Here is a 27,277-nt window from a genome sequence, read left to right on the forward strand (position 1 = left end):
GCAATTTGGGCTCTCTTGGTTAAGAGCCCCCATCTTGACCTGGGCCACATACTGTTTACTTACAGAGCTAGCATGGAGACATTCCTCTCTCAACAACCTTGTGTGACGAAGTGGGACTGTTCTTAATGTTTCCTCTGAATAGTGTGGGGGGCAGGAGGAAGGGGTGGGGAGGGATCCCCCTTGCTCTGGCCCAGGGCCCCAAGAAACCTTAATCCACCTCCGCCCGTGACTCAGCATTAATTGATCGTTACTGTCAGTCCCGGGGAGGGGGGTTTGTGGCTGGGGACGGTGCCGGCTGGGCAGCCCCTGGGCCCAGACTCCTCTGTGCGTCCCCAGTGCAGGGGCAGCTGCGGGAGCATCCCCTGGGAAAGGCCCCCTGCTCTGCAGCTCCCCCTGGGGGAAGGGATCCCCCCTCCCTTGGCACCAAATCTCCAGGAGCTACTGCTCCCCACTGGCTGGGGAACCCCCCAGTGACACTGTTCCCGCTCCCTGTCCAGGCAAATCCCAGGGCTCTGTGCAGAGCCTGGCTCTGAGCATCCCATCTGGGTGCCGACCTTCTGAGGGTCCGGCTGGGAGCGGGGACATGGACCCGGGCCCCTCACCTGCTACCACCAGCTGCACGGGGTCGCTGGGGTCCGAGGAGATGAAGGGCTCTGATGGGGGCCGGAAGCTGCAGCTGTAGTTCCCTCCGTGCTGCCAGCCCACGGTGGGGATGTGGAACTCGGCCCCGTCCCCAGCAGGGTCCATGTGTCGCGGCGGGTCCCGGTCTCCAGCCTTGTGCAGGAAGAATCTCACTTCCCGTCGCTGCCCCTGACACCGGATGGTGACGTCTGCCCCTGGGGCGGTGACCCCAGTGGGGCTCAGAGAGATGGAGGGTCTGGGCAGGCTGGGATCTGCGCACAGGAGACAGGCTGTGAGAACAAGACCCGGGTACCCACCCAGCCCAGCCTCCCTGGCAGGCCCCAGCCACGGGCAGATCCAGGGCCCCAGGCAGAGATTCTCTCCCAGATCCCAGAGTCCCCCCACCCAGAATCCGGGCCCTGCAAGCTGGCCTCCCAGCCCCACAGACACCGAGCCACGGCTCCCTAGTGCTTGGGATCCTCCTATGCCCATTTTTGGCCCCTGCCTCGTTCACTGCATCTGGCCTGCCCTGGACACACAGCCACTCACGGGCTTGTCTCTGGGGCCCAGCACGACAGAACCTGAGCCCCACACAGAAAGGAAGTCACCCTGCCAGCCCCCCAGGGAGGCAGGGAGGTGTCATTATCCCCATTCAACAGAAGGTGAAACTGAGGCACAGTCAGATTCACTTTCCTTCGTGAGCTCCCAGGGGCAGGGACCGTTTCTTCACTCTGTGTTTATGCAGCGCCTGGCACAAAGGGGCCCTGAACATGGCAGGGGCCCTAGGTACTCTCCTAACACAAGGGATCCAGTGCTATTGAGGCCAGCGTTTGCAGAAGTCTCCACTAACTGTGGGCATCTTGGTTTCTGGCGCTGGGCCTGAGGTCCCCCAAGATTGAGGCCCTTTTGAAGGACACTTCTGAAAATCATGACATGCTCCCATCACACAGAGTCTGTGGCTGCGCCAGGAGCTGGGCCAGATCTCCTGGGTCCCAGCCCAGCACCGTGTCCACCAAGCCACCACTTCCCCTGCAGCCCCTGCCTCATTCAGCTCTGGCCGGGGCACTGCCTGGGGCGGGGCCTGGAGAACAGAGCAGAGGGGATCACAGGATTAAAAAGCCTCTCACGGCTCCTACCCACAAGGGGCAGCGTTAAAGTCACCTCCCTCCCCCGAGTCTCCAGGGGCTCCTGCTCCACGGGGGAGGGATAGCTCAGTGGTTTGAGCATTAGCCTGCTAAACCCAAGGTTATGAGTTCAATCCTTGAGGGGGCCATTTTGGAATATGGGGCAAAAATTGGGGATTTGGTCCTGCTCTGAGCAGGGGGTTGGACTAGGTGACCTCCTGAGGTCCTTTCCAACCCTGACATTCTATGATTCTATGATAGGCATCCCGTCAGGGCTCAGGGCAGAGCCTGGCTCTGAGCGTCCCATTAGCACCGAGCCCCTGTGAGGGTCTGGCTGGGGCTGGGAATGGGGATGCCGAGCCGGGCCCCTCACCTCTCACCACCAGCTCCACGGGGTCGCTGGGGGACGATGCGGCGGACGGCTTTGATCTGCTGTGATAGGAGCAGCTGTAGCTCCCGCCGTCCTCCCGGCTCACGTTGCTGATGGGAAACACAGCCTCCAACCCGTTCGGATCCACAGGTGGGAAATGGCGTTCCTCATTATTCAGCACGAACCGCATGCCGTGGCGCTGCCCCCGACACCAGATGGCCACGGCTTCCCCCAGGGAGACCCCCCAGCTGGGGCTCAGGGAGATGCTGGGTTTGGGGTAGCTGGGCTCTGCAGGGGGAAGCAGAAAGGCCGTGAGACGCAGGCCCCGTCACCTAGTCCTGGGGCCTGTCCTCACCACGCAGCCTCAGTGGTGGGTCAGACCTGGCAGCCCTGGGGACGGGCTCCTGGATGCCTTTCCACAGGGGCCCAGTTTCCTCTGAGCCGTGGGCTAACAACATGAGACACGGAGCAACCCCAGCCCCAGGGGTCCAGAGCTCTGCTCCCTAGCAGAAGAAAGGCCAGGCCAGTGTCACGGAGTCCCCGGGCCATGCTCTGGACCTGCTCCCCATGAAGCCAGGCAGGACTCTGGGGCAGTCTCCTTCCTGTGAGCAGCCTGTCTGCAGGACACACAGCTCACACAGCTTCCACCTTCCTGGGTCTGACCTCGGAGCATTCAGCATCCTCTTCCCCTCCGTGCGCTTCCGACAGCGAGTCTGCTCAGGCGGGGATCCCGGGGAAGCCAGAGGGTCCTGCCCCCCAACTTCTCAGTAAGACGTGACTCTCACCCAGCCAGTAAAAGAGAGGTTTATTAGATGACAGGAACATGGTCTAAAACAGAGTTTGTAGGTGCAGAGAACCGGACCCCTCAGCTGGGTCCATTTTTGGGGGGCAGTGAGCCAGATAACCACGTCTGCCCTTCACTCCATGTCCCCAGCGAGCCCCAAACTGAAACTCCCTCCAGCCCCTCCTCCTCTGGGCTTTATCCCTTTCCCGGGCCAAGAGGGCACCTGATTCCTTTGTTCTCCAACCCTTATGCTCTCACCTTGCAGGGGGGAAGGGCCCAGGCCATCAGTTGGCAGGAAACAGCATGTCAGCCATTCTCTGTGTCCAGACCCCTGCACACACCTGCCCTCTAGGGCTCTGCAATGATCACACACCCTTATCCCACCACCTAGATACTTAAGAACTGCACAGGGGAAACTGAGGCACCCCCACACTATTCAGAGGAAACATTAAGAACAGTCCCACTTCATCACATCTCTCCCCCCTTCGAGATCGAACTGAGCGGGGTCACTTTAGCCGGTGACCTGGGGAAGTTCGAAACTACCAACGTTCCCATGGATGTCCCAGCATCTCTCCCATTCCTTGGTAGGAGTTACACCAGGCCCTTCCAGTTTCACGCCCTCCCTTAAGTCGGGGGTGGTTGATATGACTCGCAGGCCGCATGTGGGAAGGTTTATGTGGCCCGTGCCCTTTGGCCACCCCAAAACCCCCAAGGGTCAAACTGGGATTGGATCTTCTCCCCAACAAGCTGGCCAAACACAGCCACTTGGTTAGAGGACGCTTTAACTTTCTTAACAGCTTTCACTTCATCTGAGACATTCTCAAAGCTATCCACACTGGATCCTTCAACAGGAAAGTCAGTGGATCCATTCACAACAGAAAATTTCTGGCTGTTAGGAACTGAAACTTTCTTGATTAAATCACTTTCACACCCTTCAGTTGCAGTAAACTGCTTGCAAAGACTCCATGAGGATTCCTTTCCCGAGGGGCTTTTCTATGCAACAATTCACCCCTCACAGAAATTCTGCTCTTACCCTCTTCACCTAGGGTTTGCTCTAGAGGGACACTTTCCTGAGCAACAACAGACTCTTTCTGGGTCTCACTTACATCCAGATTTACCTCTGGCCCATCTGGCAGATTCCTACACAATCCTCTTTAAGGCAAACTTACAGACTTCCTAGATAAAAGGTCAGAAGCATTCTCCTTCCCTTTGCCACACACAAGTTCAGGAATCTTTTCCTTCTTGCAACAGGTTTCCGCACCCTTAGTAGGTAACACAATCACATCACCTTCATGCTCTCCTTGTGCCCTGGCTAGGATCTCACCTGATTAGACAGAGTTGCTACACCCTTTCCCAACAACACACTAGCAACAGGCAAAATACAAGCACCTGAATTGTCTGGGCTCTGGGATTTTACATAGACACTAACTGGATGTGACCTAGTTACAGGGCCATTCTCCCGAGCAGACGCAAACTTAGGACCATTCCCTTCCTGGGCTTGAGCTGAATCCAGAACCAACTCTGAGACAACTGCACAACCCTCAATCATCATAGGCTGCAAGGCCCCTTTTGTCTGCTCCACAGACAAAGAAGAGCAGGACACACTTTCTTCTTTACCAGACACACAGCTTGGGATCTCATTCCCCTTGTTCCAGCACACAAGGCTGGTCACAGATAACTGCTTGGAGATCAAGGTACCTCCCTCCATAGGCAAGTCAATACCCCTGACAGACCCAGGCACGTTTCCTTCACCGTCACAATTCTCCACCCAGGTAACAGGTAAGGTCCAGGGACACTCATCTTCCACTCTCCGCGCCTTCCCACCCTGCTGACTAGACACAGCCATCAGCTCACAAGGCTGCCTAGGCTCATCCAAACTTTCCTTACCCAGCACCTTGCCACTCCCAACAGATCCCCTGCCCTGCCTGTGTCTCCCCCCACTCAGCTGGGGTCTCAGCTCCCACTGTGCTCAGCGCTGCCCTTGCTGTCCCAGTGGGGGTAGGCAGCGAGCTCGCTGCTTTCCTCACTGCATCAGAGCCAGCCTGAGCCCCTCCCCGCTCCAGCATGCAAAGGGGGGGGGAGCATCTCTCTGTCCCACCCAGCCCCAGGGGTCTGGTGTGACAATGTGACACAGCAGGGAGGGGGGAGTGTTAACCTGGGAATGTGCCCTGGGGATGGGAGACCTGAGAGCCTGTGACCTGAGCCAGGAGGGGGAGGGGGAGGTAACACCTCTGCCCAGGAATGTGGACAGAGGCTGCAGGAGAGAGCCTGCTGGGGGCGGGGGGTTTAGTTTTCAGTTTGGGGCTGGGTGGATGAATGAAGGGAACCTCAGGGCTGGGGTCTAAGCTCCCTGCTCCCCCAGAAGGACTTGACTGAGCGGTCCTGGTTCTACCCACAAGCTCTGTTTTGGACTGTGTTCCTGTTGTCCAATAAACCTTCTGTTTTACTGGCTGTCTGAGAGTCTCAGCGAATCCCAGGAAGAGGGGTGCAGGGCCTGGACTCCCCCACACTCTGTGACAACTGGTGGTAGAGGTGGGATGTACTGCACCCCGTGAACGGCGCTTCCTGCAGTAAGTGACTGGGGAGCAGTAAAACGAAGGGGGATTGACGGGGACCAGGCATGCTGAAGATTCAGAGAGAGATGGTTTCAGGGGGCGGTTAACCCCTGGGACTGTTTCAGAGAAACAGTCGTGTTAGTCTGTATTTGCAAAAAGAAAAGGAGGACTTGTGGCACCTTAGAGACTAACCAATTTATTTGAGCATAAGCTTTCGTGAGCTACAGCTCACTTCATCGGATGCATACTGTGGAAAGTGTAGAAGATCTTTTATACACTCAAAGCATGAAAAAATACCTCCCCCCACAAACCCACTCTCCTGCTGGCAATAGCTTATCTAAAGTGATCACTCTCCTTATAATGTGTATGATAATCAAGGTGGGCCATTTCCAGCACAAATCCAGGGTTTAACAAGAACGTCTGAGGATGGGGGAGGGGTTAGGCAAAAACAAGGGGAAATAGGTTACCTTGCATAATGACTTAGCCACTCACACTCTATTCAAATCTAAGTTAATTGTATCCAATTTGCAAATGAATTCCAATTCAACAGTTTCTCGCTGGAGTCTGGATTTGAAGTTTTTTTGTTCAAAAATTGCAACTTACAAAAAAGTTTGTGAACAGTCGGTCAGGGGGTAGCCGGGAGGAGTCCCAAAATAACAGGCTCCCCCCCGATGCAGAGAGAGAGTCACCCTGGGACCTCCCACGAGGGGAAATAGGGAGAACCCCCTCCAAAGGGGAATGCCTGGCGTCGGGCCTCTCCGACCCGCTCGAGGGGACCAACGTGACCTGAGCCGCTATCACTGTGGCCAGAGAGGCCACGTACGGACCCAGTGCTCCAGGCTCAGGGACAGACTGAGCAGACCCAACCTACCCATGGTTAACTGGGGAGGGACCGAGCTGGACGAGGGGCAGACGGCCCAGGCAAGGGTGGCTGCCAGTTTACCACCTGCTCAGGAGGGAAGAGTACCCCAGGCCAGCTCCGCCAAAGGGCTGGATGCTCTGGACTCAGGGTTCTCGGTTTACAGGGTGGGCGCGAGGCTGTCCCTCCAGAGAGAGTGCCTTGTTCCCCTAGAGGTGGATGGGAAGAAGGTCAATGGATACTGGGATACGGGCGCGGAGGTGACGCTGTCCCGGCCCAAGGTGGTGGCCCAGATCGGGTGGTGTCCAACCCCTACCTGACCTTGACGGGGGTGGGCGGGACTCCATTTAAGGTGCCTGTGGCAAGGGTACACCTGAAATGGGGGGCCAAGGAGGGCCCCAAGGATGTGGGGGTACACCACCATTTCCCACTGAGGTTTTGAAGGGAGGAGACCTAGAGGACTGGCCAAGCAAGCCCCAGACTGCCCTGGTTGTGACCCGTAGCCAGAGCCGGTGAGGGGCACTGCGCCCTGACCTTGGGAAGGGTACCACACCAGAGGTGCAGGACCCTACCCTGAGGGAGAGGGAGTGCTGAGGGGCACGGCTCAGAGAGGCTGAGGCCTCAGACCCGGCCAATAAGAGGGAACCGGGCCCCATCCCTTCCCCAGCCGCTGAGTTCCAGGCCGAGTTGAGGAAAGATCCCTCCTTGCGGAAGCTCAGGGACCTGGCATGATCTCACAGACCATGAGGAGAGGCTGCCAGGAGAGGTTCCTGTGGGAGAAGGGGTTCCTGTACCGAGAATGGGCTCCCCCAAGGGAAGTGGAGTCCTGTGGTATCAGGAAGCAGCTGGTGGTCCTCCAGAAGTATCGCAGCAAGCTACTGTACCTGGCCCATGACATCCCCCTCGCAGGGCACCAGGGAATCCGGCGCACCCGGCAGAGGTTGGTACAGAACTTTTACTGGCCTGGGGTCTTTACCACTGTCCGGCAGTATTGCCGATCCTGTGACCCTGGTCAGAGAGTGGGGAAGGCCCGGAACAAGGGGAAAGCAGCTTTGAGACCTTTGCCCATCATAGAGGAGCCTTTCCAGAAGGTGACCATGGACATCGTGGTGCCTCTCAGTTAGACGACCCAGTCGGGGAAGAAATACATTCTGGTGGTGGTAGATTTTGCCACCCGCTACCCCAAGGCAGTGCCCTTAGCTTCCATTGAAGCAGACACAGTGGCAGATGCGCTCCTGACCATTTTCAGCCAAGTGGGGTTCCCCAAGGCAGTCTTGACAGACCAAGTGTCCAACTTCATGTCGGCCCTGCTCCGATGCTTGTGGGAGAAATGTGGGGTCCGGCACAACTGGGCCTCAGCTTATCACCCCCAGTCCAATGGGCTGGTGGAGAGGTTCAATGGGACGCTAAAGATGATGCTGAAAACCTTTATGAACCAGCACCCGCAGGATTGGGACAAGTTCCTAACTCCCCTGCTGTTCGCGTACAGGGAGGTTCCCCAGGAGTTTACCGGATTTTTGCCTTTTGAACTGTTATATGGAAGGAGGGTAATGGGCCCCCTGGACCTGATGAGAGACGAGTGGGAGGGGAAAGCCACTCCCAATGGAGAGTCAGTCGTGGAGTATGTCCTGATCTTCCGAGAGAGACTGGCTGAACTCATGGGCCTGGCCAGGGAGAATCTGGCCAGAGCCCAGAAGAAGCAGAAGGTCTGGTATGATCGCACGGCGCGGGCCCGTGGCTACGTCACCAGGGATCAGGTGATGGTTCTCATCCCCGTGAGAAAGAACAAACTACAGGCCACCTGGGAAGGCCCTTTTCAGGTTGTCAAGCAGCTCAATGAAGTAAACTATGTGGTGGAGCTGTCGAACCGGGCGCACCACCGCCGGGTGTATCATGTGAATATGATGAAGCCATATTATGCCAGGGGGAATGTGGCGTTGGCTGTGTGTGGACAGTGGGAGGAGCAGGGAGATGACCCTTTAGTAGATCTATTCCCTGGGACCAGAGCTGGTTCCCCCCTGGAAACAATTCCCCTCTCGGATCAGCTAACCCCTGCCCAGCAAGCTAAGGTCAGGGGGGTGCTGCATCCGTACCGACAGCTGTTTTCCAAACAGCCTGGACGCACTAATCTGACTGTCCACAGGGTGCAGACAGGGTCGCACCCGCCGATAAGATGCTCCCCCTTCCGAGTCACAGGGAAAACTGCTCAGGACCTGGAAAGAGAGGTCTGGGACATGCTGGCTGTGGGGGTGATCCAGCCATCTGCCAGCCCTTTGGCCTCGCCGTGGTGCTGGTCCCCAAAAAGGACGGGTTGGTTCGGTTCTGTGTGGACTATCGGAAGCTCAATGCCATCACTGTATCTGATGCCTACCCCATGCCCAGGCCTGACGAGCTCCTAGACAAGCTGGGAGGAGCTCGGTACCTTACCACCATGGACCTTACAAAGGACTACTGGCAAGTGCCGCTGGATGCAGATGCCCGACTGAAATCGCCCTTTATCACCCCTCTGGGGCTCTATGAGTTCCTGACCCTGCCTTTCGGCCTCAAGGGAGCGCCGGCCACCTTCCAGCGCCTGGTGGACCAGCTACTGAGGGGGATGGAGAGTTTTGCCATGGCGTATATTGATGACATCTGTGTCTTTAGCCAGACCTGGGAGGACCACGTGTCCCAGGTTAGACAAGTGCTGGACTGACTCCAGGGGGCTGGGCTGACTGTAAAAGCGGAGAAGTGCAAGGTGGGGATGGCGGAAGTATCTTACCTGGGCCATCAGGTGGGGAGCGGCCGCATAAAGCCGGAACCAGCCAAGGTGGAGGTGATCAGAGACTGGCCCGCTCCACACACCAAAAAGCAGGTCCAAGCCGTTATTGGGATGGCAGGATACTACCGAAGATTTGTACCCCACTTTAGCGCCATAGCTCACCCCCATCACTGAGCTATGCAAGAAGGGGAAGCCAGACAAGGTGGTCTGGACCGAGCAGTGCCAGGAGGCTTTCTGGGCGCTGAAAGAGGCTCTGGTCAGTGGCCCAGTTCTGGCAAACCCAGACTTTGACAAGCCCTTTGTGGTGTCCACCGACACCTCAGACACAGGACTGGGGGCGGTGTTAATGCAGGAGGATGAAAAGGGGGAGAGACACCCCATTGTGTACCTGAGCAAGAAGTTGCTACCCCGGGAGCAACACTACGCGGCCATCGAGAGGGAGTGCCTGGCCATGGTGTGGGCCCTCAAGAAACTAGAGCCCTATCTCTTCAGGCGACACTTCACTGTGTACACCGACCACTCTCCCCTGACCTGGCTGCACCAGATGAAAGGAGCCAACGCCAAGCTCCTGAGATGGAGCCGGCTCCTGCAGGATTACAAAATGGACGTGGTCCATGTGAAGGGAAGTGCCAACCTGATTGCAGATGCGCAGTCCCGGAAAGGGGTCCCCGAACTTCCCCAGGTCACTGGTCACAGTGACCCCGCTCAGTTCAGTCTCGAAGGGGGGAAAAGATGTGACGATGTGACACAGCAGGGAGGGGGGAGTGTTGACCTGGGAATGTGCCCTGGGGATGGGAGACCTGAGAGCCTGTGACCTGAGCCAGGAGGGGGAGGGGGAGGTAACACCTCTGCCCAGGAATGTGGACAGAGGCTGCAGGAGAGAGCCTGCTGGGGGCAGGGGGTTTAGTTTTCAGTTTGGGGCTGGGTGGACGAATGAAGGGAACCCCAGGGCTGGGGTCTAAGCTCCCTGCTCCCCCAGAAGGACTTGACTGAGGGGTCCTGGTTCTACCCAAAAGCTCTGTTTTGGACTGTGTTCCTGTTGTCCAATAAACCTTCTGTTTTACTGGCTGGCTGAGAGTCTCAGTGAATCCCAGGAAGAGGGGTGCAGGGCCTGGACTCCCCCACACTCCATGACATCTGGTTACAGGCAGGCAGGTAGCCTAAGCCTAGCCGCTCCTCCCTGCTGCCAGCCAGGTCATTTGCATTTTCACTGACCATTTCCCTCTCCACTAATTTGTTCCCTGGATTCAAATTCAAACCCTTGGCAGTTACAGGAGCACGGCCTGGATCCTGTCCCAAAGAGACACAGTCACCCCACAACAGGGTCTCGCAGCTGGTGTCCTGGAGCACCCCAATGGCCAGCCAGCCTGACCCCTCCTGGCTCTGCACAGGGATCTGGGCCATAGGCAGGGCGAGGGGCTTCATCCCTGGGACCCTCACCCAGCTCACACAGCCCCTCAGCATCTGAGGCTGCAATACCCAGGGCCTGACAACAGTTCTCTCTGTCCCCGGATCTCATCAGCCCAGGAATGTCTCCCCATTGACCATCACCTTCCGCTCCCACTGGGGGTCCGAGGGGCCTAGCCCCAGGAAACTCCATCACAGAAATATAGGTTGGGGTCAGGAGTGGGAGCCTGTCCACCACCCCACCCATATGGATGACGGAGTCGATGGCCTTGGGACCCAGCAAGGGAGCTACACACCGGGGCTTTTCCGCAGGGTCCCCCTCATTCAAATCGCCAGCCTGCTCAAAGGCAGTGAGGTGGCATCCACATCCCCCCCTCCTTAACCAAGGACAGCAATTTAGTCTCGAGGTTCCCTGTGGAACTGGCCCCCCGGGATCTATCCCCACTCACCCCTGGGAGGTCCCCTAGGCCTCTCCGCTCCCCCACCGCCAGCTCATGCTGCTGTTGCTTCTGCAGCTCTTTCTCGGGCTCTCGCTGTCTCTCACAGTCCTCTTGCTCTCTCGGACTCAGCTCCAATCCCGTCCGTCTCCGATCCCCCGATGGGGAACCCGATCGTGAAGACCCTCGTCTGGTCGGGGACAGGAGTCTTGGGGATGCCTGGCTCCCACTCCAGCTGCTCCCAGATCCTGCTATAGCCCCATTTCGGGTCAGGAATCTGTTCCTTAGAGCGGTCATCCTCCTCCAGCTGCACGATTAACTCTGCTTTGGTGAACTTTCAAATGATCTACCCTTTCTTTCTGCACAGGGTTACAATGTCCTTCTTAAGGAGATGGTGACAGACCATCACTCTGCTCTTCCCAAGTTGTTGTGGACTCACAGGCCTGTGTGCTCTCAGCTCCCCACAGTTTCCAGGGAGAACCCCTCGTGTGTCAGCCCTTCTCGAGGTCACCACCTCTTTGCCAGGGTCGAGCTGCAGACTTCTCCACCCCTGGGACCGCTCGCTGCAATCCCCCAGGGGACCCTGTTACTCCACAGTCCTTCTCCCTGGTCACACACTCCCAGGGGTTAACCGCCCCAAGAAACCATCTCTCTCTGAATTTTCAGCACGCCTCGTCAATCCTGCTCCCCAGTCACTTACTGCAGGAAGTGCCATCCATGGGGTGCAGTAGATCCCACTGCTACCACCAGTTGTCACGGATTCCCTGGGTGAAGATCTGGAACTGCTCCCCATGAAGCCAGTCAGGACTCTGGGAAGTCTCCTTTCTGTGAGCAGCCTGTCTTCAGGACACACAGCTCACACAGCTTCCACCTTCCTGTGTCTGTCCTAGGAGCATTCAGCATCCTCTGCCCCTCCGTGCACTTCCCACAGCGAATCTGCTCAGGCTCCGCTCCTGGGGAAGCCAGAGGGTCCTGCACCCCCACTTCGCAGTCAGACTTGACTCTCAGCCAGCCAGTAAAACAGAGGTTTATTAAACGACAGGAACATGGTCTAAAACAGAGCTTGTAGGTGCAGAGAGTGGGACCCTTCAGCTGGGTCCATTTTAGGGGGCAGTGAGCCAGACAACCGTGTCTGCCCTTCACTCCATGTCCCAACCAGCCCCAAACTGAAACTCCCTCCAGCCCCTCCTTCTCCTCTGGGCTTTGTCCCTTTCCCGGGCCAGGAGGTCACCTGATTCCTTTGTTCTCCAACCCTTTAGCTCTCAACTTGCAGTGGGGAAGGGCCCAGGCCATCAGTTGCCAGGAAACAGGGGGCTGGTCATTCTCTGTGTCCAGACCCCTGCACACACACCTGCCCTGTAGGGCTCTGCAATGATCACACACCCTTACCCCACCCTCTAGATACTTAAGAACTGCCTAGGGGAAACTGAGGTACCCCCACACTATTCAGACGAACCATTAAGAACAGTCCCACTTCATCACAGCCTGTCTCCATTGTCCGTTCACTCCCTGGCTTCTCTGCTGGGAGGGCTGGGAGCCAGGTTCTCTCCCCAGCTCTGGGAAGGGAGTGGGGTGACAGCAGGAGGGATGGGGTCCAGGACTTCTGGGTTCTGTGCACTGCACCACCCCTGACTTGTAGGGGACTGTACAAGCCTCTACTACACACTGAGGTTTATAACCTTCAGCTCCGCCCGTCACCCCTAACTGATATGTCGGCTGGGAAAGGCCCCCCCTGCTCTGCAGCTCCCCGGCCGGGCGTCCTCTCTACTAGGCCCAGGGCTTTACGCAGAAAGAACTTCATGCCCGGGTACCGACCCTCACAGCAGATGGTGATGCTTCCCCCGAGCGCCACCACCGTGCTGGGCCAGACGGTGGGCGTGAGAAATTCTCGCCCTGCTTTCAACAAGAGACAGGAGTTAAACAAGGGAGACACCCCAACCCTGCCTCCCTCCCGCCCCAGTTCAGTTCATCTGTCATTCAGCCTCTCTAGGAGTCTGTCCCCTACCAGGGATGGCACTGCCTGCCCATGGGGCTTGGGGACAGGGGATTCACCCATACGTAGCTCAGGACCCGGCTGCATGAGTGATCACCTGTCCCCCCGGCCCCACCTAAGGCCAGCCAGGGAGTCTGACCAGTAGTCCCCTTGCAGCTCTGCCCCCTGCCTTGGGGTTGGAAATAGAGTCTGTGACCGGCGGGAGTCACACAAGACCCACCTTCCCCCAGGCCTTGGGAACAGGGGGCTGTGAGTGCAGGGTAGGAAGCGGTTCGGGGTGGATCTCGGGGCAGGGGTGGATCTGGGGGGTTCTCCCCCATGGCTGCTCTGACCGGGAACCTTTCGGTTCCCCGAGGGGATCTAGAGCCCACGGAGGGGCCCTGTTAGCGTTTGTATGAGCTGAAATAAATCCAGGTGTCCCCCCCGCCGATCCTCACAGCCTGGGAGGGGCAGAACTTTGAACCAGTGAACGGTTCAAATCCTGGCTTCTTTGTCAGAGCCTGGGAGCCAGATTCGGCTCCTAGTTACTCCATGGGGTCGGGGCACAGGAGAACTGTGACGGGTCTTCACAGGGCGAGTTTGGGTTGTGTTTTGGGGAAGGTTCAGGGCTCGATTCCTCTTTTCCCCACCCCACGCACCCCCTCCCCCATCCTTGATGTTACCACCCTCCCCACAGACTGATACTCACCTCCCCACGCCACTCTGTGCCCCGCCAGCCAGCAGCCTGGAGAGAAAAGTGGTGTTAAGGGGTCACATCCCAGAGCAACTGGATCCTACACCCTGGTCTCAGATCCCCACCATGGCCACACGCCCTCGTCTCAGATCCCCCCCGGCTCCCATGGCCACACGCCCTTGTCTCAGATCCCCCCCGCCCCCCATGGCCACACGCCCTGGCTGTCTCCGATACTTACTGAGGAGGATGACGGTGAGAGCAGACGCCATGATGGGGCAGTGGGAGGCCCCCCAGCGCTGCCACCAACACCCCAGTGTCCAGCTCCACTCAGCCTGAGGCCCGAGTGCCAGCGGAATGAGGAACTGCGCCGGGGGCTGCAGCCCCAGGAAGCCCGTGATTTGCTCGGCCCCTTTCTTTCCCATCAGCTGGTTTCTCTGCAATCTCCAGCCCAAATCTACCGCGGTCAGAGCAAAGCCAGTTCCCTGCAACGCCCAGCAAACCACATCCCCTCCTGCAGCTGGGCTCCCAGCCCCACAGACACCGCGCCTCAGCTCCCTCGTTCTTGGGACCCTATATACCCTGAGATCCCCCAAGACTGGGGCCACCCCACAAGGAAGGACACTTTTGAAAACTGCCACGAACTCCCATCACACAGAGTCCAGTCTCTAGGGTCCATTCATTCCCTGGGTTCTTTGCTGGGAGGGCTGGGAGCCAACCCTCACAGCGGATGGTGACGCTTCCCCCGAGAGCCATCACCCTGCTGGGGCTCACCCAGATGGTGGGTTTGAGAAATTCTCACCCTGCTGTCGACAAGAGACAGGAGTTAAACAGGGGAGACACAGCCCCCTGCTTCCCCTCCACCCCAATTCAGTCCATCCTTTTTTCAGCCTCTCTGGGAGTCTGTCCCCTACCCGGGTTGGCACTGCCTGCCCATGGGGCTCGGGGGCAGGGGGTTCAACCATACATAGCTCAGGACCCAGCTGCATGAGAGATCACCTGCCCCGCCCCACCTCACCTGAGGCCAGCCAGGGAGCCTGACCAGTGGACCCCTTGCAGCTCTGCCCCCCGCCCTGGGTCGGAAATAGAGTCTGTGACCGGCAGGAGTCACACAAGACCAACCTTTCCCCAGGCCTTGGGAACGGGGGGCTGTGAGTGCAGGGGAGGGAGCTCTTGGGAGTGGATCTGGGGGGTTCTCCCCATGGCTGCACTGACCGTGAACATGTCGGTTTCCCCTGCAGGAACAGAACCAGCGTCTGTCGGGGTGGGGAAAGGGGCTGAAACACCGACACAGGGATCGCCCCCGCACTCTCTGCAACCAGTGGTGGATCAGCCACTGGGCCTATGGGGCCTGTCTGTCCAGGGGCCCTGGCCAAGTGGGGGCCCCTGGACCCTGGGGCAGCTCTACCAATTTTGCCACCCCAAGCAGTCGCTGCTGAATTGCCGCCGAGCCCGGAAGAGCGGCGGAGCTGCTGCCCTCACTCCCTAATGGGCCCCTGGGCCAGGCTGTGGGGCAGAGCTTCTCTGGTCTTGGGGCCGCAGTTGGGGGGTGTCACGGAGTCCCCGGGCGATGCTCTGGAACTGCTCCCTATGAAGCCAGGCAGGACTCTGGGGAAGCCTCCTCTCTGAGAGCAGCCTGTCTGCAGGACACACAGCTCACCCGGCTCCACCTTCCTGGGTCTGACCTCGGAGCAGTCAGCCTCCTCTGCCCCTCCGTGCGCTTCCCACAGCCAGTCCGCCCAGGCGGGGTCCTCTGGACTTTCTCCCTTTCGGGGCCAGGAGGGCACCAGATTCCTTTATTCTCCAACCCTTTAGCTCTCTCCTTGCAGGGGGGAAGGGCCAGGCCCTCAGGTGCCAGGAAATAGGGTGTCGGCCATTCTCTCTGTCCAGACCCCTGCACACACCTGCCCTCTAGGGCTCTGCAATGATCATACACCCTTACCCCATGACCTAGATACTTAAGAACTGCATAGGGGAAACTGAGGCATCCCTACACTATTCAGAGGAACCATTAAGAACAGTCCCACTTCATCACACTGTGAGAAGTGCACAGAGAGGCAGAGGCTCCCAGCCTCCCACTCGCTCTAGTCACAAGACCCCACTCCCCTCCCGAGGAGTCCTGGATCCCAGCCCACCTGTTCTAACGCATTAGGCCCCAATACTCCACTACTGCACTAGGGGGTGCTATGGTGCAGGGAGCAGGAGGAGGGGCTCAGTAGAGGGGCATTCTCCCCTGGCCGTCACTGCTGGCCCTGATACCCCAGTGCACTGCTTGGGGCGCTGTGCTGCAGGGAGTGGGGGCAGAGGTCACTAGGGGGCTCTCCCCTGGCCGTGAGTGCCGGCCCCAGTGCTAAGTAAAGTCCTGCAGAGAGAAATCCTACAAAACCCTGTGCAACAATTACAGCCGTGGCCTTCTTCACATCCTCCCCGGTGTTCTCAGCTCCGATGGGCCTCTCAGTAGACAAGCGTCGCTAGCGGGATGGTTCCTGCTGGGGTTTCCCTTGGCTCTTCCCTCTTTGATATTGTAGCTCTGACTACACCTGACACATAAGAACGGCCACACTGGGTCAGACCAAAGGGCCATCTAGCCCAGTATCCTGTCTGCTGACAGTGGCCAGTGCCAGGTGCCCCAGAGGCAATGAACAGAACAGGGAACCATCAAGTGATCCATCCTCTGTCGTCCTCCCAGCAAACAGAGGCTCGGGACACCATCCCTGCCCATCCTGGCTAATAGCCATTGATGGACGTAACCTCCATGAACTTATCTAGTTCTTTTTTGAACCCTGTTGTAATCTGGGCTTTCATAACATCCTCTGGCAAGGAGTTCCACAGGCTGACTGTGCGTTGCGTGAAGAAATACTTCCTCTTGTTTGTTTTAAACCTGCTGACTATTAATTTCATTGGTTCTTGTTTCATGAGAAGGAGTAAACACCACTTCCTTCTTTACTTCCTCCACACCAGTCATGATTTTATAGACCCCGACCTGATCCCCCATCAGTTGTTTCTTTTCCAAGGTGAAAAGTTTTAATTTCTCCTCATACAGAAGCCTTTCCAGACCCCTCATCATTTTTGTTGCCCTTTTCTGAACCTTTTCCAGTTCCAGTCTATCTTTTTTGAGATGGAGCGACCACATCTGCACGCGGTATTCAAGGTGTGGGCGTACCATGGATTTATAGAGAGGCGATATGATATTTTCTGTCTTATCATCTATCCCTTTCTTAATGATGCCCAACCTTCTGCTGGCTTTTTTGACTGTCACTGCACATTGAGTGGAAGTTTTCAGAGAACTCTCCACACTGACTCCCAGATCTCTCTCTTGCCTGGTAACAGCTAATTGAGGCCCCATCGTTGTATATGTAGAGCTGGGATGATGCTTTCCAACGTGCATCACTTTGCATTGATCAACATTGAATTTCATCTGCCAGTTTGTTGCCCAGTCACCCACTTTCGGGAGATCCCTTTCTAGCTCTTTGCAGTCTGCCTGCGACTTAACTAACTTGAATAGTTTTGTATCATCTGCAAATTTAGCCACCTCACCATTTATGCATGAAGGTATGTCACGGACTCACAGGCCCCTGCAAGCTCTCTTGGCTCTGTAGGATCCCGGGAGGAACTCCCCTCCATCTGACAGCCTTTCTCGGGGTCCACTCTCTCTAGGGGTGTATGCCCTGGGTTCCACCGTCTCCTGGAACTGCACCTCTCAGAGCCTCCAGCCCGCCTGGCTCTCACCGTGAGCCTCCCCCAGGGACTCTCAGCTGGCGTAAAACAGGAGGGTTTATTGAATGTCTGGACACAGCCCAGGCAGTTGTCAGGGGCTCAGGCCTGGCCAGTCTCAGCACCGTCCGGCTGGTCTCTCCCAGTCCAGGTGGGTCTGTCCCAGTCCAGGTGCAGCCAGACCCCTCTTTGTCCCCAGTCCAGAAGTGACTTCCTTCCAGCTGACCCCCATATTTCACCTTCCCCACAGCCCCACCTCCACCCTTTGTCTTCCTTCTGGGAAAACAGATAGCTGGGGCCCTCTCTCTTCTGTCCTTTGTCCTCCCACTGGCCAGAACTGGCCGGCTCCCAACACAGGCTGGGCCACCAGCTCACCGGTTGATAAGTTCTATCATGTCCAGGCCATTGTCCGGGGTCCAGGCTGCTAGGCGAGGTCACACCTGGCCCTCTGCACCAGCAAACCCCCTCTCCCACCACCTCATTACACACGCCGCACACAGGGGAAACTGAGGCACGCACAGTACTCATGCACAACACTAAGAAAATCCCCTGCTTCGTCACAAGGCGTCAACCCGCTTTTCCTTAGCTGCACTTCCACGCCCCATGATTATTGGTCTGCCCCATTTTTCTTAGGTTGTTTGTAGTTCCTTTTCGTCTCACGTGCAGCTACGCATGGCAGGTACCCTGCAGTCAGGACAGACATTTTCCCATATCCTCACCTATTGGCACATCTTATGCAGTAACCTTTGGTCTTAGCGGTTATTGCTAGGTCACTCAATCATCTTAAGCCTCTGGCCTAGTCTGGCGAAGCTAAAATCGTACAGGTCTCAGCCTGTAGGCCTTGCTATTAACCGTGCTTTACTAATACCTAATACACACTCCTCACGCCTACTTATCTATCCTATACTGCGCTAATCCTGCAACTCCAGTCTAAGGAGCATCCGTTGATTGTATAGGAAATAGCACATCCATTGGCCGTACCATCACATAATACACTGAGAAACGGAGGATAAAATGAAGGCTCCACACATAATTGCGGTGTAGTGAGCAGAGCGGCCTCCCTCTGGACTTGAGAGCAAGGGACCGCTATGTTTTCCCTGGTGGGTGGAGCCAAATGTGCCCTGCCCCCTTCCCGGAAGTACTGGGGCGGGGCAGGAAGTATAAAGGGAGGGCCCTACAGGGGAAGGAGGCAGATGTCTCCAGCCTGCTGCTGAATGCAGAGCTGACCCTGTGCTGTGCAGTGCCCTGCCCCCGGGGGAAACCAGCCCTGGAGACATGGTGCCAGGACTATCTTCTGCAGTGTACCCCACGGAGACAAAGGACCCCTGGACTGCGGAACCCCCCCTCCCCCAGGCTGTGGTAGGAAGTAGCCCAGGGACACCAGACTTTCGTCCGGTTTTGTCACCGGAGCACAGGCTGGTGTGTTTGGCTGGGATCCCCACTGACCCAGTTGTGGCACTTCATATTCGTCATCGGGATCTGCTTTTGATAGGAATATGGCATTACTGAGTTGTATTTTATGCAAGATGGGTCATGTAAGATATCATTGGAAAGGTTATGATTTACTGAACGTGATTATCCTGTTGGTATGCATGGATCATTTCTGTATCAGTCAATATTCTTAACTTCAATGTACCAATTACAAAAATGTTTGCACCTGAGGAACGCCCACACACAAAACGCCATGAGTCTGGCTGGTTGGTCAATGATCCGTTAGGGGGAACAATAGGATTTTGAAGATGCTAATCCCCCACCTTCCTCAGACATTTCCTGGGATGCTCCAAACCACCCTTGACTCATGGCTGCTTTGACACGGGACGGTCATGTGATCATGTCACCTGATACTGGACTCCATCTTGGACTGATAGTAGTTTTCCACTTGTAGGAGGTGGGGATCAAACTGGGAAACAAAGGATTCCTGCCTTATGTAAATCCTATTTAAGGCTGGGGAGTGAGATAATCAGGGTTGGTTCTTCACTGAATCCCTGCCCAAGCTGACTGCTGAAAACACCGAAAACTGATCTGGGGAAGAAAGGACTAAACCCAGGCTAGAAGGTGTCTGACCTGTGAAAGGAATACCTGGAGCTTCAAGTTTGTCTTCAAGAAACTCTGCAACCAGCTTAAAACAACATTGAGGGTGAGAAATTACTGGCTGTAACTACACTGTCTATAGTGTATTAAACTATAGTTTGCATGTTTGTTTTATTTGCTCAGTAATCTGCCTTTGATCTGTTTGCTATCCCTTATAATCACTTAAAATCTATCCTTTCTAGTTAATAAACTTGTTTTGTTTTCTCAAAACCCAGTTTGTGGAAATAATTACTGGGGGGTGGGGGGACAAAGCTGTGCATATCTTCCTCCACATTGAGGGAGGAGGCAAATTTCAATTAGCTTACGCAGTACAGTTCTCTCTGCAGCGCAAGACAATACAATTTTGGGTTTGCACCCTGAGAGCGTGTGCACCTGAATGCAGGTCAATTCCTCAGCTGAAAGCTTTCCCATGAAGGGCTGATTTCAGTGTCTGTGTCTTTCCGCAGCTGGTGTGTCCCTTACCTGTGTGTGTATGTGCTGGAGAAGGCTTGAGGGCCGGGCTCTGCAGGACAGGGGGAAGGAGCCCAGGCTGGTGGAAGGGGTGGGCTCTGTGGTACCCCAGTACATCAGATGGCATCCCCGGAGTGGTGCGGAGGGAGACTGAACGGGGGAACACGTGCGCCGTGACCTGGCCGCAGGGCCGAGTCACGAAGAGGCAGCAGAAGCTCCTGCAGCAAGAGAAAGAGAGAGAGGCAGAGGGATGGCAGGCAGCCGCGGGAAGGGGCGTCGAGCCTTTCCCCAGAACGGCCAGCAGGAGGCGCCAGCCGCATGGCGCGTGGAGCAGCCCGTCACCAAACTGTTCCAAAGCCGACAGAGTTGCTGCACATAGGGAAGAAAAACCAAGCGTAGCAGGGCAGGGTGGGGGCGAACGGGCGTGGCAGCAGCACGGCGGAGATGGATCGGGGAGTTGTGGTGGATCATGCCCTCAGCATGAGGCAGCCGTGCGATGCCGTTGCAAAACAAAAAGCAAAGGCAGCTTTAGGCTCCATTAAGAGAGGGGCAGCCTGCGAGTCACGGGCGGTGAGAGTCCCGTTCTGCTCGGCGCTGGGCAGGCCGGGAGTGCTGCGTCCAGTTCCGGTCACCTAGGGCGCCCCCCTCAGGTGGGTGTAATAGGCCTCGGCCAGGATCAGCCCCAGGACAAGCAGGACCTCGGCGCTCAGAGCCAGGTGGGCGATGTTGGCCTGGGTGAAATCCGGGCGCCCCGGGGGGCCTGCTGTGGGGGGAAGGGAAGAGTCACTCGGCAGCTCAGACGGGGAGATCAGCAGCTGGCGCTGTCCCGGGAGTGGAGCCGCCAACCCACCCGTCCGGCAGGTCTGGCTCTGGGGCCTCAGCTCGCTCTCCCCACCCTCACTCACTCGCTCATTTTCAGGGGGTTGGGGTGCGGGAGGGGGTGAAGGCTCCGGCTGGGGGGGCGGGCTCTGGGTGGAGCCAGGGATGAGGAGTGGGGCCGAGGGGTTGGGAGTGTGGCAGGGGGCTCTGGGCTGGGGCAGGGGGTTGGGGAGCAGATGGAGGTGCGGGGTGTGGGCTCTGGGTGGGAGTTCAGGTGAGGGAGGGGGCTCAGGGCTGGGGCAGGGGATTGGTTCATAGGAGGGGGTTCGGGGGGCAGGCCTCGGGTGGCGCTTACCTCAGGCGTCTCCCGGGAAGTGACCAGCCTGTCTGGGAGCTGGAGGGGCAGCCAGGGGATTCTGCGCGCTGCCCCTGTCCACAGGTGCTGCTCTCTGCAGCTCCCATTGGCTGCGGTTCCTGGCCAATGGGAGCTGTGGAGATGGCGCTTGGGGCGGGGCCAGTGCGCAGAGCTCCTGTGGTCACCCTGAGCCTCGGAGCCGGAGGGAGATGCCGGCTGCTTCCCGAGAGCCGCGCACAGCCACAGCAGCCAGGGACCCTGCCAGCCCCGCGGTGCCGCCAACCGGACTTTTAACTGTCCCGCCAGGGTCCCTTTGCAACCGGGTGTTCGGCTCAAAAACCGGACACCTGGCAACCCTAACCCCAGGACCCGCCTGGGCACCCAGCTCGTCCCAACCCCAAAGCCAGGACTCCCAGATCCTGTCCTCTCTTGGGATCCCCCAGTCGCTTCCAGGCAGCAACCTATAGGACAGGAGATGCCGGAGGAGTTGGGGGTCTGGTGGGGAGGGAGGGGCAGGGGCTTCCCTGCCCCCTGGTGTCCGGGCTCATGCACCAGGAGTCACTTCCCCAATCCCACCCAACCACCCTCAACCCCCGGGGGCGGCTCCTTGGGCAGCATGAGCCTTCCAGGGCTGGTTTGATGGTGATTCGCCCCCTGGCCCTGGTACCTGGCTCCGTGCTGCCCGGGTGGGTGGGAGCTGGCGCCACTCCAGGCTGGGTTGGGTCAGTTCCCCCTGAGGGAATCGAACCAGTGTCTGTCAGGTCAGGGGGAGGGGCTGAAACAGTGACAGTGATTGCCCCCGCAACTCAGCTTCAATCATCACTGTCATTCATGAGGGGTTCGGGGGGGCAGTGCCGGCTCAGAAGCCCCTGGGTCCCGACTCCTCTGTGTGTCCCCAGAGTGCGGACAGCCATCTGGGGGCCAGGATCCCCACTCAGCCTCAAATCTCCAGTGGCTGCTGATCCCCCTGGCTGGGGAACCCCCCAGTGACTCCCCGGCCGGTGGTCCCCTCTGCTGGGCTCAGAGCAGAGCCTGGCTCTGAGCACCCCGTGAGTGCCAAGCTGCCGAGGGTCTGGCTGGGGATGGGGCTGGGAGCGGGGACGTGGAGCCGGGCCCCTCACCTGCTACCACCAGCTGCACGCAGTCATTGGGCTGCGAGGAGACGAAGGGCTCTGATGGGGGCCGGTAGCTGCAGCTGTAGCTCCCTCCATGCTGCCGGCCCACGGTGGGGATGTGGAACTCGGCCCCGTCCCCAGCAGGGTCCATGTGTCGCGGCGGGTTCAGGTCTCCAGCCTTGTGCAGGAAGAACCTCACGTCCCGGCCCTGCCCCTGACACCGGATGGTGACGTCTGCCCCTGGGGCGGTGACCCCAGTGGGGCTGAGAGAGATGGAGGGTCTGGGTAAGCTGGGATCTGCACACGGGAGGCAGGCTGTGAGAGCCAGACCCGGGCACCCACCCAGCCCCGGCCTCCCTGGCAGGCCCCAGCCATGGGCAGATCCAGGGCCCCGGGCAGAGATTCTCTCCCAGATCCCAGAGTCCCCGGCCCAGAATCCCAGCCCTGCGAGCTGGGCTCCCAGCCCCACAGACACCGAGCTGCGGCACCCTAGTGCTTGGGGTCCTCATACGCCCGTGAGTGGCCCCTGCCCCTGCCTCGTTAACTGTGTCCGGCCCCCCCGAGCACAGAGTGGGCTGGTCTCTGGCACCCGCCACTGCAGGGCCTGAGCTCCACAGAGGAAGGGTGTCAGCTCCCCGGGAGGCATCGAGGCGTCTTTATCCCCATTCTGCAGGGGGAACCTGAGTCACAGTCAGATTCACTTTCCTTCCTGAGCTCCCAGGGGCAGGGACGGTCTCTTCACTCTGTGTTTATGCAGCGCCTGGCACAAAGGGGCCCTGACCATGGCGGGGGCCCTACATGCTCCCCCAACACAAGGGATCCAGCACTATTGAAGCCAGTGTTTGCAGAGGTCTCCACTAATGGTGGGTGTCTCCATCTGTGGGTGCCCGGCCTGAGATTCCCCCAAGATTGAGGCCCCACCACAAGGAAGGACACTTTTGTAAACCGCGACGTGCTCCCATCACACAGAGTCTGTGGCTGCGCCAGGAGATGGGCCAGATCTCCTGGGTCCCAGCCCAGCACTGTGTCCAGCCAGCCACCACTTCTCCAGCCGCACGCCCCGGCGCTGTCCCCAACACCAGACAGCCACGGCTCCCCCAGGGAGACCCCCACAGCTGGGGCTCAGGGAGATGCTGGGTTTGGGGAGGCTGGGTTCTGCAGGGGGAAGCAGACAGGCCATGAGACGCAGGCCCCGTCACCCAGTCCTGGGGCCCGTCCCCACCACGCAGCCTCGGGGGGGGGTCAGACCCGGCGGCCATGGGAATGGGGTCCTGGATGCCTTTGCACACGGGCCCAGAGTTTCCTCTGAGCCCTGGGCTAACAGCATGAGACATGGAGCAACCCCAGCCCCTGGGGACCCAGAGCTCTGCTCCCTAGCGGGTGACAGGCCAGGCCAGTCTCTAGGGTCCATTCACGCCCTGGCTTCTCTGCTGGGAGGGCTGGGAGCCAAGACTCCTGGGTTCTCTCCTCATCTCTGGGAGGGGAGTGGGGTCTAGTGGGGAGAGCAGGGAGGATGGGGGCTAGGACTTCTGGGTTCTGTGCACAGCACCACCCCTGACTTGTGGGGGACTGTGCAAGTCCCTAGTATACACTGAGGTGTATAACCTTCAGCTCCTCCTATCACCCCATAACTGGCATGTTGCCTGGGAAAGGCCCCCCCTGCTCTGCAGCTCTCACTGGGGGTAGGGATCCCCCCTCCCTCAGCCCTGAATCTCCAGCCGCTGCTTCTCCCCTCTGGCTGGGGAACCCCGCAGTGACTCCATCCCCGCTCCCCGGCCGGGGGTCCCCTCTGCTGGGCCCAGGGCTCAGGGCAGAGCCTGGCTTTCAGCATCCCATCGATGCAGAGACCCCCTGTGGGTCTGGATGGGTGAGGGGCTGGGAGTCAGGACACTGAGCCCGGGCTCTCCCTCACCTCCTACAATGATCTCGATGGGGTCGCTGAGATATGACCAGCGATTCTGATCTGTTATGGAGCTATAGTCACAGGTGTAGGTCCCTCCATCTTCCCGGCCAACACTGGGTGTTAGAGAGCTTTTTCTTTCACTCTCCCACTTCCCTGGTCCTTCTCGCATGAACAGAGAGCAACAATACCCAAAGTCCGAAGGTGCAAACAATTCGATGTTTATTGGGGTGAACTTCCAGCAAGCTTAAATACAAGTTCCTTTTTCCTTATTTTCGAATCCCAACTTACTTCCTGTTTGCCCCTAATTTATATAGTAATATTCTTAGCTATACCTTAACCAATCATTCTACTGAAATTTAACTAACCAATCCTAACATATTGTAACATGATTAGCTAACCAATTATATCCCACCACCTTAATTAGTTTACACCCAGCAAAATTAATTATACAGCAGACAGGAACAATCAGAGAACCAGACAGAGACCATGCCAATAAAGAATAGCAAAGTGGGAACTATAATGACAAAACAATACAGAAGTGGGGATTTCACAACTACATCTATAAAGACATAAGAGTTTCCCAGCTGTGTCTATTGATAAGTGAGTTCTTACCAGACAGAAAACTATCAACCTCAATTTCCTTTTACATCTTCTAGGCACTTCCCTTTCTCAGGAGGTGATAGGCACTGTCAGGACAGGATTGTATTCCTAACAGCCCAATAGCACCTTCTTTCAATGTGACTACTTTGGAATGTGAGGATGTGACCGGTCGCTTCCCGGCTTATGGCTGCCTCTGTCGCTTAGCCAAAGGCCTTAGCCTAAGAACAGGAGCTCAGACTGTCACAGTAAGAGAAAGACCTTACACTGGCAGACAGTGATTTTGATTCTTTCTTTTATAACTCTAACTAGCCAAGTGATAAGAATACACCTAAATTCTTAAAGTACAGGCCTTTGCAGACAGGCCTGAATATCTATATCCTAACACTGGGGATGGGAAATTCAGCCACGGTCCCATCAGGCACCGTCTGCACCTGCGGGTTCGGGTGTCCAGCTTTACGCAGAAAGAACTCCAAGCCCGGGTATGAACCCTCACAGCGGATGGTGACGCTTCCCCCGACCGCCACCACCCTGCTGGGGCTCACCCAGACGGGGGGTTTGGGGTATTCTCGCCCTGCTTTCAACAAGAGACAGGAGTTAAACAGGAAAGACGCAGCCCCCCACCCCGCCCTCCACCCCAATTCAGTCCATCCCTCGTTCAGCCTCTCTAGGAGTCTGTCTCCTACCAGGGTTGGCACTGCCAGCCCATGGGACTTGGGGGTAGGGGGTTCACCCATACGTAGCTCAGGACCCAGATGCATGAGAGATCACCTGTCCCCCCCACCCGGTCCCACCTGAGGCCAGCCGTGGGCCCCCTGCAGCTCTGTCCCTGCCTCCGCCCGCCCCCCGGGGTTGGAAATAGAGTCTGTGACCGGCAGGAGTAGCACAAGACCCACCTTCCCCCAGGCCTTGAGGACGGGGTGGGGCTGTGAGTGCAGGGGAGGGAGCTGAGGGTGGATCTGGGGGCGGGGGAAGATCTGAGGGGTTCTCTCCCACAGCTGCACTGACCCCGAAGTTTCAGTTCCCCAAGGGGATCTAGAGCCCATGGACGAGCCCTGTTAGCGTTTATATGAGCTGAAAAAAATCCACGTGCTGCCCCCCCTACCGCCCGATCCTCATGGCCTGTGGGGGGCAGGACATTGAACCAGGGGATGGTTCCCGTCTCCTTCATCAGACCCCGTGTAAGGAGAAGGCCTTCGTCTGCCGCCAGATTAAAAGTGCAGCCGAGCAGCAGCCATTAGCTGAGAAGCAGGAAGTCAAATCCTCAGTTTCCATCTACAGGACATTCGAACAATGTCATACCAGGCTGCTAAGAAGGAGACCCCGGCCTAATGGCCCCCACTGTCGTCAGAGAAAGAAACAGATCTTGAGATGGTTAAAGAAAACGGAGTTTGACAGCGTCCTGTCTGGCAAGAAATCACTTCTCAATAGCTGTGGTTGTGAACTCCTCATTTCATTGTTGTTCTGTCATTATGGTCCCCACTTCCCTATTGTTTATCTGTGTGGTCTCTGTCTGGTTCTTTCATTGTTTCTGTCTGTTACATAATTCATGTTGCTAGGTGTAAATTAATTAAGGTGGTGGGGTAGGATTGGTTAGAGAATTTTGTTAGGATTGATTAGTAAAATTTTACTATCATGATTGGTTAAGATATAGCTAAGCAGGGCTCGAGTTTCACTGTATAAACTGGGGTCCCAAAGGAAGTTCTTTGGGAACCAACTCCAGGACACAGCCCCAGAGATCAGAGCTGCCAGACCTCAATGCTCTGCCAGTGACACCGGGCAGAAACTGGAGCCCCCCCGATGGGCCTGATCCTGACCGGCCATCAAGAAAAGTTCCCCTGTGGTATTGGGAGTGGTGAGCACCGTATGTGTAGCGTGTGCCGTCTGGTTTTGGAGATTGTTAATAGAGGTTATGTAGGATATTACTGGGTAAGGCTCTTTCACTGATAAACGGTCCTACACACCTGCAGAAGTAGTTACACCCGGAGCCCTACGGATTGGGAAAGGGTGTGGGGATTTAAACTGACCTGGTTCCTTACTCCTAGTTACTCCATGGCAGGGGAGGAGGGGCACAGAAGAACGGGGCCGGGTCTGAGCTCACGGGGGGAATTTGGGTTGAGTTTTGGGGAAGGTTCAGGGCTCAGTTCCTCTTTTCCCCACCCCACGCATCCCCTCCCCCGTCCTTGATGTTACCACCCTCCCCACAGATTGATACTCACCTCCCCACGCCCTGCTGTGCCCGGCCAGCCAGCAGCCTGGAGAGGACACAGCTCGTTAGTGACCAGATCCCAGAGCGACTGGATTCTCACCCTGGTCTCAGGTCCCCCCTCCATGGGCACATGCCCTGGCTGTTTCCGATACTCACTGAGGAAGAGGACGGTGAGAGCAGACGCCATGTTGGGGGCAGTCGGGGGCCCCTCAGTGCTGCCACCAACACCCTGGTGCCCAGCTCCACCCAGCCTGAGGCCCGAGTGCGAGTGGAATGAGGAACTGCGCCGGGGGCTGCAGCCCCAGGAAGCCCGTGACGCACTCGGCCCCTTTCTTCCCATCAGGTGCTTTCTCTGCAATCTCCAGCCCAAATCTACCGTGGTCAGAGCAAAGCCAGCACTCTGCCACGCCCAGCAAACCACATCCCCTCCTGCAGCTGCCTGGTCC

General features: G+C 57.5%; 3 protein-coding genes and 1 long non-coding RNA gene across 9 annotated transcripts in view; 2 read left to right on the forward strand and 2 right to left on the reverse strand.

Moving 5' to 3' along the window:
* Positions 1 to 27,277, forward strand: part of LOC119564877 (immunoglobulin superfamily member 1-like) — a 967,916-nt gene that overhangs the window by 450,977 nt on the left and 489,662 nt on the right. The gene's annotated exons all lie outside the window — the stretch shown is intronic.
* LOC119564866 (immunoglobulin superfamily member 1) overlaps positions 1 to 27,277 on the reverse strand; it is a 999,687-nt gene that overhangs the window by 239,743 nt on the left and 732,667 nt on the right. The gene's annotated exons all lie outside the window — the stretch shown is intronic.
* The window catches only part of LOC119564865 (immunoglobulin superfamily member 1), a 798,058-nt gene that overhangs the window by 96,993 nt on the left and 673,788 nt on the right, over positions 1 to 27,277 (reverse strand). For all 6 annotated transcript variants that reach the window (XM_043534617.1, XM_043534618.1, XM_043534616.1 and 3 more), the window contains exons 4-6: positions 22,129 to 22,419; positions 2,119 to 2,403; positions 603 to 893 (exon numbers count right to left, since the gene is read on the reverse strand). In XM_043534617.1, the coding sequence (XP_043390552.1) occupies positions 603 to 893; positions 2,119 to 2,403; positions 22,129 to 22,419 (867 nt within the window). The remainder of the gene's footprint in view (positions 1 to 602; positions 894 to 2,118; positions 2,404 to 22,128; positions 22,420 to 27,277) is intronic.
* Positions 2,693 to 27,277, forward strand: LOC122463650. The gene is made up of 3 exons (XR_006287223.1): positions 2,693 to 2,882; positions 17,399 to 17,407; positions 27,267 to 27,277. It is a non-coding gene; the product is annotated as an uncharacterized LOC122463650 (long non-coding RNA).

The sequence above is a fragment of the Chelonia mydas genome, chromosome 23 (assembly GCF_015237465.2).
Source record: "Chelonia mydas isolate rCheMyd1 chromosome 23, rCheMyd1.pri.v2, whole genome shotgun sequence".
In the NCBI taxonomy this organism is placed as follows: domain Eukaryota; kingdom Metazoa; phylum Chordata; order Testudines; family Cheloniidae; genus Chelonia; species Chelonia mydas.